Source organism: Pantherophis guttatus, chromosome 3 (genome assembly GCF_059756535.1).
Source record: "Pantherophis guttatus breed Tessera chromosome 3, ASM5975653v1, whole genome shotgun sequence".
NCBI lineage: Eukaryota > Metazoa > Chordata > Lepidosauria > Squamata > Colubridae > Pantherophis > Pantherophis guttatus.
The window spans coordinates 4,564,077-4,581,479 of NC_142065.1; the positions used below are offsets into that span (position 1 = coordinate 4,564,077).

At 48.3% G+C, this 17,403-nt stretch overlaps 1 protein-coding gene across 1 annotated transcript; it reads right to left on the bottom strand.

The window, feature by feature from the left end:
- Nucleotides 1–1,283: 1,283 nt before the first annotated feature.
- Nucleotides 1,284–15,648, bottom strand: LOC148114471 (tyrosine-protein phosphatase non-receptor type substrate 1-like). Its single transcript, XM_087888869.1, has 3 exons — nt 15,573–15,648; nt 5,970–6,287; nt 1,284–1,642 (listed from the first exon to the last, which is right to left on the bottom strand). Exons 1-3 carry the CDS (start codon nt 15,646–15,648, stop codon nt 1,284–1,286), a joined length of 753 nt encoding a protein of 250 aa, XP_087744995.1.
- Between the last annotated feature and the right edge of the window lie 1,755 nt (nt 15,649–17,403).

Here is a 17,403-nt window from a genome sequence, read left to right on the forward strand (position 1 = left end):
CTGTGTTGTGGCCCGTCAGCGGCCTGTGAAGCTAGTAGCTAATTCCGACAGCGAGGAGGCTGGTGTGGTGCTGCACCAGCAACCTGTGCAGCTGGCACTTGAGTCGGACAGTGAGGAGGCTGGAGAAGATGTGGTGCCAGAGGCGAGGATTCAGCCAGGGCCTTCAGAACCTCCAGAAGCTCCCATAAGTGAAGAGGAAGAAGAGGAGGAGCCTCTTCTCGATGCACGAGTGCGCAGAGCTGCGAAAAGGCAGAAGTGGCTCCTCAGGAGGAGGTCTCCTCGAGACTAAGGCTTGAGGCTAATTGGCCACTCCCCTAGCCTATTTAAGGAGGAACGCCGACTGAAGCAATTTGCAGGGAACAACTTCATATTCATATTCCTTCGCGTTTTGATTTGGCTTGTTTCTCTCTCATCAGTTTTCCTGCAAATTGCTTCTGGGCATTCTGCCAACCACAGTAGGATTACGGTTATCTGAAATACTGTGCCTCGGAACTGAGTTATTATTCTTTGAATTCTTGTCGGCTGTTAATGAAGTTAAATTAATGTCCCTTGTTCAGAAAAGACTGATTTATTGTACTTGTGTTCGAACAACTACTAAGAAAGCTCATTAGTAGTTTTTAATTAGTAAATTAAGGTTTGTACGGACTTTGTATGTGCTGCGTTCTTTGGGGTCCGTAGCTGGGACAGAACACACTATTAGGAAGTTTCTCCTTAATTCCAGGTTGCTTCTCTCCTTGTTTAGTTTCCATCCGTTGCTTCTTGTCCTGCCTTCAGGTGCTTTGGAAAATGCCTTGAGTTCCTCTTCTTTGTGGCAGCCCCTTAAATACTGGAAGACTGCTATCCTGTCCCCCCTGGTCCTTCTATTCACTCGACTTACCCAATTCCTGCAATTGTTCTTCCTATGTTTATATGTTTACAAGAGGAAAAACTCCCTGGAAATCAGCTCAGCTTTTAGTGTGGGAAGGGTCACAAAGAAAATGGGAACTACACAGAAGCAGGAAGTAGAGGTAGTTCTCAACTTACAACAGTTTGTTTAGGGACCATTCACACAACCGTCGCAGTATCCCCACGCTCACGCGATGAAAATTCAGATGCTTGACCACTGACTCGTATTTATGATGGTTAAAGTGCCCTCCCCCCCGGGGTCACGTGATCTCCTTTTGTGAACTCCTGACACTACTCCTCAGTAGTGGTCGTAAGTCGAGGACGACCTACACTGATGCCTAATTTCATATAGTGTCAAACAAATCTGGGGGGAAAAAAACCCAACCCTGCATAAAACCTCAGAAGGAAAGTTTAGAAAGTCCACACTTACTTTCTGATATTTTAAGTGGCTTCGTAATGAAGAGAAGGGTGGTTTCGTTGACCAGAGGCTGGGAATCCTGCTGGACCCGGCAAAGGAACATGGAGGAGTTCTTGTCTTCGGTGGCCAACACCTCCAGGTAGCTCCTGAAGGAAAAGGTCCCATCGAGATTTGAAATTCTCGGGGCAACCGTTCCAATTCCGCTTGGGGCATCCTTGGCCAACAACTCCATTGTTGCATCACTTGGATAAAAACTTTCTGCGTGGCAAGTGACCATCACTCTGGAGTTCAGCTGGATGGGGGAAGGTGGAATGGTCTCTAGACGCATTTTGGGAGGAACTGAGCAAAGAAAGCCAAAGAGAAGAGTCAGAAGAGCTTTGGACACACGGTTCCTGCAGAATGGGGTAGAAGGCCAACTGATTCCGCCCTCCGATTGTGGCGTTGAGGAAACCAGTAGGTTCTATGAACACAACCCTGGTGTGTAAAATCCATAGATTGGTGGCAGGAAACCCAAGATCAGAACCGAACCAGTGGTGGGATTCAGCCGGTTCTCACTGGTTCAACTGAATCGGTCGATAGCTTTGTGTGTAATTTGACGAACCGGCTGAATCACCATGCCCAGGCCCTCCTCGCGGCTCGCTCCTCCCCTCCCAGGCACTCCTCGCCTCCCCCGCCTCTCTTGTGCCATTTTGGCATCTCAGTGCTTCTCTAACTGGCCCCCCGCCCGGTCAGGTTGTGGGAATGCCTGGCTTCTCAGGTGACCCCCCCCCCCGCCCTCTGGAACAGCAGTACACACATCTGTGACAGGATGAGAGGCTGGGTGAGTGGGACCCAGATGCTTCCTGGCTCCCCTCGTCCCAGAAGCCCAAACCTGTTCTGCCCCAGCTACCGATCCCAAAGAACACAGCACGCACAAAGTTTGTACAAAACTTAATTTACTAAAATAGCTCAGTCTTTTTCAAAACAAAGGCTGTTAATAAACTTTCTGAACAGCCTACAAGAAACCAAAGATAAAGTAATCACAATCTTACGAAGGTTGGCAGAAAGCCCAGAAGCAATTTGCAGAGAATCCAGACGCGAAGTAGAGTGGACTAAAGTTGTTCCCTACAACTTGCTTCAGTCGGTGTTCCTCCTTAAATAGGCTAAGGGAGTGGCCAATTAGCCCCAAGCCTTACTCTCGAGGAGACCTCCTCCTGAGGAGCCACTCCTGCCTTTTGGCAGCTCTGTGCGCCCGTGGATCGAAAAGAGGCTCCTCCTCTTCGTCCTCTTCATTTAAAGGGGCTTCTGGAGGTTCTGAAGGCCCTGGCTGAATCCCTGCCTCTGGCACCACATCTTCTCCAGCCTCCTCACTGTCAGAATCAGCTACAATCAGCACAGGCTGCTGACGGCCCACAACAAAACCTCGCCCTCTCTCCTCTCTGCTAGCAGCCACCCACTTCTTCACATGGGATCGCCCGGCAGTGGGGAGGGAGAAGGAGAAGTGGGCAGCCGCTAGGAGAGAGGGGAGAGTGCGATGTTGGTACTTCTGGGATGAGGGGATCCAGGCAGCACACCTGAACTCTCTTCCTTTCGCAGCCATTTATGGAGCCGCAATCTCAAAAAATCGGGAGGGCCGCGTGGGAAGAGAAAAGGCAGTGAAACTTGCATGAGCGAACATGGGAGAGCAAAGTAAGCGATGCTTTGGCCTGCTGTCTGGCCTCTTTGTTCCCCCTTGCTCCTGAGACAGCTGGGTAGCACCGCATGAGGCCACAGAGGTGCTATAGCATCCCGTCTCCTCGTGTGAGAAGCGACCGAAGGGCCTTCTCGCCTGGAGCGCCGCCCTCGTTCAGATTCCCCACCTCCCTCTTGCAGCCCTCGCCCGAGCGTGGCTGCCTCACCAACCAAGGAGAGAAGCAGATCCGCTTCAGCGACACCACCACCTGAGCCCAAAATCTTTCAAGTCTCTTACTCTACCTTCTCATTAGGGGTAGTCCTCGACTTTTTGTGAGTTAAAATTTCCATTGCTAAGCAACATTTAAGAGTTTTGCTCCGTTTTGTGATTTTCCTTGCCACTGTTGTTAAGCAATGTTCAGTAGTAGTCAAGGGTGGGCTTCAAAAATTTTAGCAAGGGGTTCTCTGCCCGGTTGCTGGGTGGGTGTGGCCATGGTGGGCGTGGCCTAGTGAGCCTCCTGCACCATGGCGGGGGGCGTTTTTGCCCTCCCCGGGCTCTGGAAGCTTTCCTGGAGCCTCCGGGAGGCAAAAACAGCCTCCCCAGGCTCCGGAGGCCTTATGGAGGCTGGAAACGGCCCCATTTCTGGCCTTCCCGAATTTCTGATAGGCCTGTTTTTCACCCTTCCCAAGCTTCCGCATGTGCCCTGCACTTGCCTGCATCCAAAATGGGCCACGTGGGAGAAGCGGGGAGGGACCAGCCAGGAGTGGGATTTGGGGGTTCTCCGAACTGCACAGAATCTTAGCTAGAGGTTCTCCCGAACCCCTGTGAACCCCCAGCAACTCACCCCTGGTAGTAGTAAATAAATAGAGAGGGAAATTGTATTTTGTTGAGGCCTTTGAGGTAAGTGGCTGGGAGGCGAGGTCAGGCGTGGTGAGTGATGTTGAGTTGGCTATGCACACCCAGTCACATGCCCACCCAAACATGCTGTTGTGGCTCCGTTGCCTGAGCCTGGGCTATCAACAGATGCAGACTCTGAGAGTGAGGGAGAGGAGTTGGCAAGGCCTCCCTCTCCAGGACCCTCCTCTCTGGCAATGCCTCCGGAGGACACCGAAGGCCAAGAGACAGGCCCAGAGCCAAGCACGTCCCCACAACCACAGGTGGACAGCAACGAAGGAGATAAGTGCTGGCTGGATCCTCGACAGCGGCGCAGGGAGAAGCGTGCGCAGCAGAGGGGAAGGCGTGCCAGAGATTAGCTGAGTCACTGGACCATACCCCACAGGGTATAAATGTGAGTGTGGTGGCCGGTTCAGTTTGTGATGGGCAAAAACTAGAAATAATCCATGATCTCTGCATTACTGGACTTCTGCCTGCCTTGTCGGACTGCGTTTGGACTAATCCTTGTATTGCTGAAACTTTGCCTGCTTTATCGGAATGCTTGCAGTCTAATCTTTGTTTTGTGTGAGTAAAGTCTGAATTGGCAGCTAGCCACTGGGTTGCTGCCAGCTTTATCTTCAAAGACTTTGTCGTGTGGCTTATTAACTCCGGGCCGTCTGTGGGGGTGTGAGTGTGGGACGGGGACAGAACACATGCCTACCCAGCCAGTCGTTAGGGCAGAGAACCGGTTGTTAAATTATTTGAATCCCACCACTACTATTACTGAACTCTGTTAAAAAGGAAAGGAATAAGGAACCCAGAAATTTTCAGCAAATTTCTGTCCTCATTTGATTTTGTCAAGTGGGCTTGTTAGGTTTCTATCCTGCCACTGCTTTGGATGTCAGCTTCTCACCCACCTTCTTTCGATGGCATATATTTGGCCACCCAACTCAAATCATGTGACTCTGGGCAGCGTGCAAAAAATCACTGCGCAAAAAAATACAAAGGAAAAAAAACAGAGCATACCCAGAGGTGGGTTTCAGCAGGTTCTGACCAGTTCTGGAGGACCGGTAGTGGAAATTTTGAGTAGTTCGGAAAACCGGTAGTAAAAATTCTGACTGGCCCCGCCCCCATCTATTCTCTGCCTCCCGAGTCCCAGCTGATCAGGAGGAAATGGGGATTTTGCAGTAACTTTCCCCTGGAGTGGGGTGGGAAGGGAGATTTTACAGTATCCTTCCCCTGCCATGCCCACCAAGCCACACCCACAGAACCGGTAGTAAAAAAATTTGAAACCCACCACTGAGCACACCACTAAAGCAACGTGAAACAATTCCAAGACAATCAGGATTAAATATACCGGTATATCTCCCACACTTTCTTGGGAAAGGAATCAGAGATAGATCTTTCTAAAGATTTGCTCCCCACAAACACAGCCCTCTGAGGAAGCACGGGCTGAGAAAATGTGGCTGGTCTCGGTTCACTTCCATGGGATGAGTGTCTAGCTCTTCTTGGCGTCATTCCCTCTGCCGTGGAGGCAGTTGTGAAATCTGAACCGGTTTGCTACCGATTCACTGGTCACGCATCTGCGTTGTGTGCCAAGTGTGCGCTACACACACGCATGCACAGTACGCACCAAAAGGAGGCTTGGCAAGGTAAGTAGAACAGTCAACGAGGGGGAGGATCAGCTGTGCCACGTGATTTAGCTTTGCTAGAAAGCAGGATTTCCTGCTTTCTAGCAAAGCTAAACCGCGCAGCACAGCTGATCGTTGGAAATACTGGTTCAGAGGAACCAGCAGCTTTTTTAAACTACAGGTTCTCCCGAACCGGAGCGCACACACATGCACAGTACGCACCAAAAGGAGGCTTGGCAAGGTAAGTAGAACAGTCAACGAGGGGGAGGATCAGCTGTGCCACGTGATTTAGCTTCGCTAGAAAGCAGGATTTCCTGCTTTCTAGCAAAGCTAAACTGCGCGGCACAGCTGATTGTCGGAAATACCGGTTCAGAGGAACAGGCAGCTTTTTTAAACCATAGGTTCTCCTGAATCAGAGCGAACCAGTAGCATTTCACCCCTACATGGAGGCCCCTCTACCAGGTGCGGACTCCATAACCTCCTCCCTCTCTGTACCCTGAGGTTCACCTACCTCTTAGGACATTACCAAGTGGGAAGTTCTCCTGAGACTTCTTAGCTGAGCTGTGTTGGATCTGGCAGCTCAGCTGTGACTTCACATCTCCTTGCCCAAGCAGGATTTCCACACTGCTTTTCACATGGTACGTCCTTCCCCCCTTTACTTCAGTAGACGATATTTTGGTCTGGTTAGTCTGTATCCTTTCCCCATCCTTCATCCAAACAACTTTGATGTCTTTGGAAGGGAAGTTATATGCAAAGCATTGAAAAGAGGCCCAAGATCCTGCCGTGATTCTGCCTTGGGGGCCACGAATCTGAATCTGGGATGGTTCGACTGAGGGAGAAAGTAGAGAGACATCGATTGACGTTCCTCAGAAACAACACAGGAGTCTCCAAGGGTCTTTTTGGTCACAGAGACACAGCTTCCAAACATGGGATTTACTCCCATGTGTCTCTCCATTGACTGGGAACATTTAATTTAATTTAATTTAATTTAATTTAATTTAATTTAATTTAATTTATTTAATTAATTTAATTAATTTAATTTAATTTAATTTAATTTAATTTAATTTAATTTAATTTAATTTAATTTAATTTATCGCATTTCTATGCCGCCCAACTCCCAAGGGACTCTCACTCCATCCCATCAAATGAAGGAGGGAGGGCTACCTACCAATCATGGAGACTACAATGTTTTCCCCCAGAGCCTGTTGTCTTTCTGGGACCCTTATCCTGAACTTCACCCAACAGTAGGCATCTTCAGGACAGATGGTTAGATATTGATGGTGAAGTTTGAGTTGGATCCTGGGATAGCCCTCATGCGCACACCCCTGGTTAATCATCTTAGACTCTCTTCTCTGAACTTTTTCCAAAGTCTCAACATCCTTTTTGTAGTATGGTGACGAAAATCGGTTGCCGTATTCCAGGTGTGATCTTACTAGGGTTTTGTAAAGCGGTAGTAATACTTCACGCTTTATAAAACCCTAGTAAGATCACACCTGGAATATTGCAACCAATCTTGGTCACCATACTACAAAAAAAGATGTTGAGACTTTGGAAAAAGTTCAGAGAAGAGCGACTAAGATGATCAAAGATGATCAAAGGCCTGTTGAAGAATGGCTGCAGGATTTGGGTTTGGCTAGTCTCTCTCCTCTCTATGCGCTGGCATAGAGAGGAGAGAGATAATTTCTGGACTTTTGCCTGATAAATCCCTTTGAAGTCAGGTTGTCGTGGAAATGAGGAGGGGGGAGACATTCCTGGGAAATGACGTGACAAGAAGTCTGGAGAATGACTTGGAAGATAGTCAATGAGAAGCAGAGAATTGGGGATCGGAAAGGGAGGGATTGGGGGGCAAAAGGTCAGTCTTGTCCGCATCGAGTCATGATCCGGTGGCTGTGCTCAATTAAAGAAAAGATTTCCTTAAAGATTGGCAGTTTGGAAATTCATTTATTTTGAGGTAGCATCGAAGTCTGACAGAATTAGGAGTGACACGCATTCCAATATTTGAGGGGTTGCCCCAAAGAATAGAATGTGAAGCTATTCTCCAAAGCACCTGAAGGCAGGACAAGAAACAATGGATGGAAATTAATCAAGGAGAGAAGCAACCTGGAATTAAGGAGAAACTTCCTAAGAGTGAGGACAATTAACCAGTGGAACAACTTGCCTCCAGAAATCGTGGGCTCTCCATCACTGGAGGTTTTTAAGAAGAAACTAGACTAGACTTATCTGAAATGGTATGGGACCTCCTGATGGACTAGAAGGCTTCCAAGGTCCCTTCAAGGTAAATGGGGTGTGTGTGGCTTCTCTCCTGGTCTTGGAACCATCACATGCCCCCCCCCCCCCCAGCAGATTTGTCCCAGACATTGTAAACTTTAGAGTTAGGTTCCTTCTGGCTATCATCATTGGTATGATGTTTCCAGAAGTTGTGTTCCCTTCACATTTATTGTATAAAGTCTCTCTTTTTGTTTCGGTTGTTGGAGAACAGAATTTGAAGATAACACAATTTCCATATTCCATGTTAGAGGTAGCCAGAAAGAACCTCCCTCTGTGCTTAATGTCTATACACCAGCTCTAGAAAGTTTACCACTTTTCTTGAGGACTATTGGTTATGCTTCTTTGGATAATTCCTTACTGTGAGAAGGATTAACCGGTGGAACAGATTGTCTCCAGGACTTGTGGGGGCTCCATCATTGTAAGTGTCAAGTTTTCGAAAGATGCCCTAATTAATTCATGAGCCATGATCCAAACTTCAAAGGAAATATAGTCATTTATTAGGAGCAACATTCCGGCAATACTGGGATGCAGTTAGGACTGACCCTACGTAGATTTACTCTCGGCTTGTCGTTCGTTCAGAACTGCGATAGGAAATAATCACCAGTAACGCACAGAGAATCAGGGTTTACTTTGGCAATGATAAGCTTGCAGTCAAAAGTAAAGTACAAGTCGGTGTTTTGGTTCAAAGTCAGCGCTGGGTGTAACCACACCACAGCGCTATTTAACAAAAACTCAACCCCTTAAACATACATCCGGTGATTAGCAATCAAGCACCCTCCACTCCCTTAACAGTAACAGCTGCAGCCAGAGCAGGACAGCAGAATCAGAGAGGCCCAGCAACGTCATCACTCATCGCCCTGCTATGCAGAAATGCTGATATCCAGGAACTGTTTGTGTGTTCTCTGCAGCTGCTTATCTCCGCTCCTCCGTCTCCCACACCCCCCATCGATGGCGAGCTCCGGTAGGACTCGACAGGCGGCCCCCCTACCAGGAGCTCACCTATAAATAGAAAGCATACAAATGTTAGTCACTTACGATCCTGCATTAGGTTTGTCTGGGTATTTCCGATGGAACCGTTGTATCAACCGGGCAGCGTGAACATCGGGTGCTGCCACCCACGAGGCCTGTGTTACCGGGTATCCTTTCCACCGCACAAGATATTGTAACATCCCCCTACGAACCCTGGAGTCCAATATTCGGTCTATCTCATATTGGTTGGTATGCACGGGACCCGGTGGAGTAGTCGAGGTACCTGGCCTTTCTATCGTCACCGGTTTCAGCAAACTGCTATGGAATACGGGATGTATCCTACTGAACAGAGGGGGAAGTTTAAGAGCTACGGTTACGGGATTGATGACTTGTGTTATGGGAAATGGTCCTATATATTTAGGTCCTAATTTTTTACTGGGCAGTCGGAGTTTAAGGTATTTCGTAGATAAGTATACTTTGTCTCCTATCCGGAATGGTTTTGGATCAGCTCTTTTCCTGTCTGCATATTTTTTGTATTCGTCTGCTGCCTTTTGTAATGCTGTTTTTACACTTGGCCATACATGGCTAATTTTATCGGCCCAACCACGTGGCGTGTCACCGTCTGTCATAGGGGGATCTAACTCTGGAATGGCTGAAAACTCTCGGCCATATATTACCTGGAAAGGGGAGAACCCAGTACTACGGTGGGGTATGTTGTTATATGCCACTTCGGCGAAAGGCAGGAGTCCTGACCAATTCGTCTGCTGGTAAGAAACGTAGCATCTGATATATCTTTCGACCATGGCATTGGCCCGTTCAACCGCCCCGTTAGTGCTCGGGTGGAATGCTGAACTTAACCCTTGAGAGGACCCAATTAAACGGACAAATCGTCTCCAAAACTTAGAGGTGAATTGAACACCGCGGTCGGATATAATCCTCTTAGGTGCTCCATGGAGACGATAGATATGTTGCAAAAAGAGTTCGGTTAATTGTCGCGCGGATGGTATGCTTTTACACGGCACAAAGTGGGCCTGTTTTGAAAACAGATCTACCACCGTCCAAATTACAGTGTGGCCATGGCTAGGGGGGAGATCGACTATGAAATCCATAGCGATCTCCTCCCAAGGCCTGCTAGGATTCGCGACTGTCTGTAATAGTCCTAACGGTCGTCCAGACCAGGGTTTGGCGGTTGCACAGGTTGTGCAACCTTTTACGTATGTTTCTATGTCCTTACGCATTCGTGGCCACCAGAATTGCCTCCTCACAAGGTGTAAAGTTTTTAAGTACCCAAAATGGCCTGCTGATTTGGCATCATGGCACCTGCATAATACTACGTTCCGTAAACATTCTGGAACATATATTCTATTTTCCCTCCACGCTATTCCATCATTATAGCTAACCATAGAGGGGTTTTGGATTACCCACTGATCCTGTTGTAAAGCTGTTTTAAACTCGGTACGTAAGTGACCATCTACTTCCGTAAGTCTTAACAGGGTTTGGGAAGGTGCAATTAGAGGTTCTATCACTTCCTCTCGCTTGCTATTATACTGTGGCATCCGGGACAGCGCATCAGCCAGGAAGTTTTTCCCAGCAGGAACATACCGCAGCCGGAAAGAGAAACGCTGGAAATATTGTGCCCACCTTATCTGTTTGGGAGATAGTCGCCTGGGCGTTTGTAAGGCTTCTAAGTTTTTATGGTCCGTCCATACCTCAAAAGGATGAGACGCCCCCTCCAAGAGATGTCGCCATGTCATCAATGCCCAACGGACCGCAAATGCCTCTTTTTCCCAGATCGCCCATGCCCGCTCTGTCGTGGTTAATTTTTTAGACGTATAGGCACAAGGTTGTAACCCTCCCTGCTGTGTTCTTTGTAGGAGTACTGCTCCTACAGCCACGTCGCTAGCATCTGCCTGGACTACAAATGCCTGTGTTGGGTCTGGATGCTTGAGTACTGGTTCTTGAGCAAAGAGCGTTTTTAACTGCTCGAAAGCCATTTGACACGCTGACGACCACGTCAACGCTTGTCCCGGCTTTGGTTTAGCCGTGGCCGGTTTGGTCCGTAACAGATCCGTTAGTGGTAGGGCTATTTCAGCAAATCTGGGAATGAACTGCCGATAGAAGTTTGCAAAGCCTAGAAAGCTCTGTAATTGCTTTCTGGTTCTAGGGGCCTGCCATTCAAGCACTGCCTGGACTTTTCTGGGATCCATCTCTACCCCGCTCTCTGATATTCTATAGCCTAGATAATCTATCCTCTTTTTGTGAAACTCACATTTGGATAGTTTCACGTACAGCCTAGCAGCTAATAATTTGTCTAAGACCTGTCGGACCAGAGATATATGTTCCTCTTCAGTTTGCGTGTAAATTAAGATGTCATCCAAATATACAAGGACACCCCTGTACAGATGTTCATGCAGCACCTCATTGATGAACTGCATGAACACCGCAGGGGCACCCTGTAGTCCGAACGGCATGACCTGGAACTGATAGCTTCCCAAGGGACAATTGAATGTTGTTTTCCACTCATCCCCTGGTTTGATTCGTATCCTATAATACGCTTCGCGTAGGTCGAGTTTCGTAAAGATACGACCGGTGGCTAGGGCAGCTAACAGGTCCTTCATTAAGGGAAGTGGATAGAGGGGCTCCACACACACTGCATTGAGACCTCTGAAGTCAACGCATAAGCGTAAACCCCCATCTTTCTTCCCACGAAACAGGACAGGAGCAGCCATCTTTGATCGACTAGGTGTGATAAAACCCCGGGCTAAGTTCTTGTCTATATATTTTCGTAATTCTTTTAGTTCGGGTTGTGTCATTGAATACATCCGGGGCTTGGGTAGCTTCGCCCCGGGTATTAATTCAATACTGCAATCCGTAGGCCGGTGAGGGGGCAGGGTCTCACATTCCTCCTCACTAAAGACTCTGGAGAGATCCCTATACACATTAGGATATGGCGTCTCTGCTCGTGGGCTCTCTGCTTCTATTCCCCCTGCTGGCTCTTTTTCCTCCTTGGTAGGGGGAGGTCCCAACGGTAATCGAAGTTTGCGAAAACCCCCTTCCCACCATATCGTAGGAGCCCACTTGTCCAACCATGCTAATCCTAAGATCACTGGTTCTAACATTTTCTCCACTATAATAAACCGAATAGTTTCGGTGTGCTCCCCAATATCGAGGTGCACCTTTTCTGTTATATGAGTCACTGGTGCCCCTCCCAGCAATGAACCATCCATTTGTTCAAAGGTAATAGGGGTTCTCAACTGCACAACCCGCAGCCCAAGTTCGTCAACTATTGCCCTACGAATTAAACAACGAGTACACCCTGAATCAATCAATGCCTCATATCGGCGTCCAGTGGTTGCCCGTGGGTTTCGGAGTACGACTGGTACCACAAAAGGTCGGATGGGGTCGCTCACCATCGGGTCATGTGGGTCCTCATCGTCGTCATCACTATCCCCAGCCACAATCGGGAATTTTTCCGCCACCACTTTCTTAGTATCTGTAGCCAGGGGATCCCTCTCCGGACAGGATGTTCGAGTCATTTGGGACCGTTCGGCTGTTGGTCGGCCTCTGCCTCTTAACACAGCTCTAGGAGGGGGTTTTTGGTCCGAGTTGCGGGGCATGGGATGAGGACAGTCGGCTGCTCGATGACCAAGGCGATTACATCTGAAGCAACGAAACGCAGGCCGCTGGATCCTTTCCCCCAAGCCGGAGCCAGCATTCGGTTTAGTCTCCTTGGGTGTTTGTGTGCGTTCTGCTGGTCGTTTTCCTTGACTTGCAACCCCTTCACCCCGTATACGGAATTCCCGGAGACCGACGTCCAATTCGATGGCTGCTTTGTACCACACACTCAACTTGGGGGGCAAGCCCCGGTACACGCAGGCTTGCCGTAAATCACGGTCTAGTCCTTTATGGAATTGGTGCACCAGAAGACGTTCTGGCCATCCCACCAACCGAGCCGCAATCTTTCGGAACTCCTGTACATATTCCTTTGCTGGTACGCCCCGTTGCTTAAGCGCAAACAAATCCCCCTCTGCAACCTGGGCGCTTGTTTCGTCTTCAAATCTGGCACGAAGAGCCTCCAGAAATCGTCCCATGTCCACGAGTTCCCTTGCATGTTTCGCATGGAGGCCTGCCACCCACTCCGCCGCTTCTCCCGTTAGGACCCCCGTAACAGCAACCACCATAGCCCACTGGGAGGGATACCACTGTCCATATTGGTCCATATGGCTTATCACCTGGCTTAAGAAAAGAGCTACTCGTTCAGGGCTTCCGTCAAAGGAAGTCTGCAGGGCAGGCGGTCCCCAAACGGCCTGCGGGACCCACAGCCCTGGCGGGGGCCCCGGAGGCCAAGGCATGGGGCCTGGGGTCCTCGCTGCTCCAGTCGCTCTCCTGTCCTGCCTAGGTCGGTCCCTCGTCGCCCCGCGACCCCCAACAGGTAAGCCCCCTGCCAATTGTGTTGGTTGGGGCTCAGGACCGGCTCCAAGGTCTCCCGACGAGGCACCTTGGTCTTGTTCTGGAGGGGGTTGGTCCATGGATCGTCTAGAGGTCCGCTCCTTTCTCAATTTAGGACTTGTGAGCCGGAATTGGGTCTCCGAAGCGGTCACCCCTGTCTCCTGCCAAGAAGAACCCGGAGGCTCCAGCCCTGCAACCCAGGGCTGCCAGGATGGTGCGTCACGAAATCCAGATTCCCCAAAACGCTCACGTAGCATATCCATGGTGCTGGGACCGGATGATGCAGGATACCCCCACTCCCCTTCATCCTCCTCAGTCCATCGTCTTTCCCTCCAGCCCTGGAAAGACGCTCCCAAGCGAGGGGGCGTTGGCATCCGCGGCCCGAGGAGAACAGAGCTGTGCCACCAATCCCCCGTCCGAGCCCGTTGTCCTGGAAAACTCTCCTCCTCCGGTTCGGGCGGGGCGCTCTTGGGTTGCTTGACTTTTGGTTTCACTGCCAACTGTTCCACACTCTCCTTCACCTCCTCTATCAGTGGTTCCTCCCCCTCCACATCTCCACCGCACTCCTGCTCTCCCAAGGCCGTCCCTTCTGCCATATCCCCCTTTACTGCAAAGCCACAGGGACTCCTCACCTCTTGCAAAAAAAAAAGAACCAAGCGCTGACTTTCTCTCGGCTTGTCGTTCGTTCAGAACTGCGATAGGAAATAATCACCAGTAACGCACAGAGAATCAGGGTTTACTTTGGCAATGATAAGCTTGCAGTCAAAAGTAAAGTACAAGTCGGTGTTTTGGTTCAAAGTCAGCGCTGGGTGTAACCACACCACAGCGCTATTTAACAAAAACTCAACCCCTTAAACATACATCCGGTGATTAGCAATCAAGCACCCTCCACTCCCTTAACAGTAACAGCTGCAGCCAGAGCAGGACAGCAGAATCAGAGAGGCCCAGCAACGTCATCACTCATCGCCCTGCTATGCAGAAATGCTGATATCCAGGAACTGTTTGTGTGTTCTCTGCAGCTGCTTATCTCCGCTCCTCCGTCTCCCACACCCCCCATCGATGGCGAGCTCCGGTAGGACTCGACATTTACATTCCCCTCTGACCCTGTCTCTCCCCTCCTCTCTGGCCATGTCATAAATCACATTCTCCAATTAACCACTTTGGCTGGCTGTGAAACCTAACACCCTCCTTCTGATTGCGGTCAGAAAGAATGTATGGAATGCACTTCAGTTCTCCTTCCCTCCTGCTCATGGCAGCTTTGCAAGTTGACAGTAAGTTTCTAAGAAAATATTGGACAGTCATTTTTTGAGATGCTATGAGGATTCCTGCCTTTGGCAGGGGGTTGGATTAGAAGACCTCCAAGGTCCCTTCCCTTCCAGATGTTGGAATCTATCAGGAGTTGATGCTGTGGTCCAACTATCCTGAAGTTCACACTTCTTTCCAAGATGGCGCCGTCAATGGCACCCTCAGTGATACACTCTCTGATGACCCAAGGACAGTTTTCCCCCCATGCCATCCCTCTGCTAAACCACTAATTCCCACAACACTGTCAAACTATTTAGTAAAGCTGTATTATTATTATTATTATTCTCATTCTTCCTATTACCTATCTCCTTTTCTACTTAGGACTGTAACTTTGCTGCTTGTATCTTTACCATTTATATTGTTTTAGTTAGTTTCCTAGTACGATTTATGTTGATTGCTTATTTAGTATCCTATGACTATTACTAAGTGTATCTAAGTGTATCTAAGTATCTTATGATTTATGATGAATGTATTTTTACCATGACTATGATCATGACTGATCACTTATAGCTTTTATATACAATGAGAGCTTATGCACCGAAGACAAATTCCTTGTGTGTCCAATCACACTTGGCCAATAAAAAATTCTATTCTATTCTATTCTATTCTATTCTATTCTATTCTATTCTATTCTATTCTATTCTATTCTATTCTATTCTATTCTATTCTATTCTACCCTACCCTACCCTACCCTACCCTCCACTCCACTCCACTCCACTCCACTCCACTCCACTCCACTCCACTCCACTCCACTCCACTCCATTCCATTCCATTCCATTCCATTCTATTCTATTCTATTCTATTCTATTCTATTCTATTCTATTCTATTCTATGACCAGATCAAATCAGGTGGCCCCAAGTTGATCTCCAGAACGTCAGAGCTCTGATGATCTTCCTCACTTATTCATGTAGCCACTTGGGGGTGGGAAGCAATGGAAGAAACATTCTCCTCCCCAGATCTAACATCTAGCACTGGCCTTTGCTGTGGAATCTCCTCATCTCAACATTCAGAGAAGCCCAATATTAAGGTTTGAAGCAACCTTAATATTCACCTTGCACTGGATTTTATTCCAGTAGCAAATCTGAGGATGGAATCTGTCTGATCTCAATTGCCAACACTCACCCAGATCTTGCAGAAGGAGGAGCAGCAGCAGCTGAAGTGCACCACAGATTCTCTTGAAGGACCTCAAAGCAGCCATGCCGATAGCAGCAGAAGAGTCATCTGGAATGACTTTGTGTCTTGCCCAACAGATCTTTCCTCCAGAGCGAGGAGCAAAAGAGGAACTCCCATTTCCTTTTTGTAAAGTTGGACCAATGTCTCAAGTTTGAATTTCTGGGTAAGTGACGGCATCGAGTCAATGAAGTCAGAGAAGTTCTGCTGGTTTACTCAGGAGCAATAAAAATCCACCTCTAAATCAGCAATATTCAACGACTAGCCTTCCTGTCATCCCAAAAGTTAGAAAGTTAGACTTTACTGCAAGGTCCTGTTGAAGCTTTGGTTACGTCCTGGAACCAATGGATCACCGAGGCTTTGGATGGTATGATCACTCCTGTGCTGCCTCTCTTGATGGATCCATTGTCGATCCGGCAAAGGGGCAAGAGATGCCTAGAGCACCAATGGAGAAAAGGGAGGGATCCATCCTACAGATGAGTTAGAGCTGCTATCAAGGTGTATCTTGCGTCAGTAAGAGTGGTAAATCCTGTTGTACTTCTGCCCTTATTGGATCCACAGAGTGTCCTCTGGCAGCTCTGTGCAGGATCACCTGGTCTCTCCTGGGACAGAAGGCTTCAGGGGATCATATTCCATGCTGTGTAGAATAGAATAGAATAGAATAGAATAGAATAGAATAGAATAGAATAGAATAGAATAGAATAGAATAGAATAGAATAGAATAACAGAGTTGGAACGGACCTTGGAGGTCTTCTAGTCCAACCCCCTGCTTAGGCAGGAAACCCTACACCACTTCAGACAAATGGTTATCCAACATCTTCTTAAGAACTTCCACTGTTGGAGCATTTACAACTTCTGGAGGAAAGTTGTTCCACTGATTAATTGTTCTAACTGTCAGGAAATTTCTCTTTAGTTCTAAGTTGCTTCTCTCCTTGATTAGTTTCCACCCATTGCTTCTTGTCCTGCTTTCAGGTGCTTTGGAGAATCGCTTGACTCCCTCTTTGTGGCAGCCCCTGAGATATTGAAACACTGCTATCATGTCTCCCCTAGTCCTCCTTTTCATTAAACTAGACATATCCAATTCCAGCAACCGTTCTTCATATGTTTTAGCCTCCAGCCCCCTAATCCTCTTCCTTGCTCTTCTCTGCAGTCTTTCTAGAGTCTCCACATCTTTTTTACATCGTGGCGACCAAAACTGGATGCAGGATTCCAAGTGTGGCCTTACCAAGGCCTTATAAACTTCACGTGATCTTGATTCTATGTAGGAATCTGCAATCTGCACATGTGCAGGGATTTTCCTATCTTGGATGGCAAACCTCAGATAAGGAAGGTTACTTGCACGTAAGCACCAGGAAATTACATTATAAGATAAGACCCTAATTCTGTAAACAAGAGGAACAGGAGGAGAGGAAGTGGGATGTGTGTTAGATTTTAATTATAGCCAAATATTAGAAGTGCTTAAGCCAGCAGTAATGATTAACCTATGATTTAAGTTACCTGGAGGATTCTGTGAGCCAATGATATTCTGCCAAGTATGCTGTAACTTGAAAGTAACAAACTATATAAGACAATAAAGATTGTCTTTATTGTGTAAGACAATAAAGTTACTGTTGTGGCCCCGCCCGCTGAGCCTATCTCATCGGAGGAAGAAGGCTCCGAACATGAGGGAGAGGAGTCAGCCAGGCCTCCCTCTCCAGGCCCCTCCCCTCTGGCACTGTCTCAGGTGCTGGCCGAGGGAGAGGAGATTAGCCAGGAGCCAGGTGTCTCGGATGAGAGCCGTCAT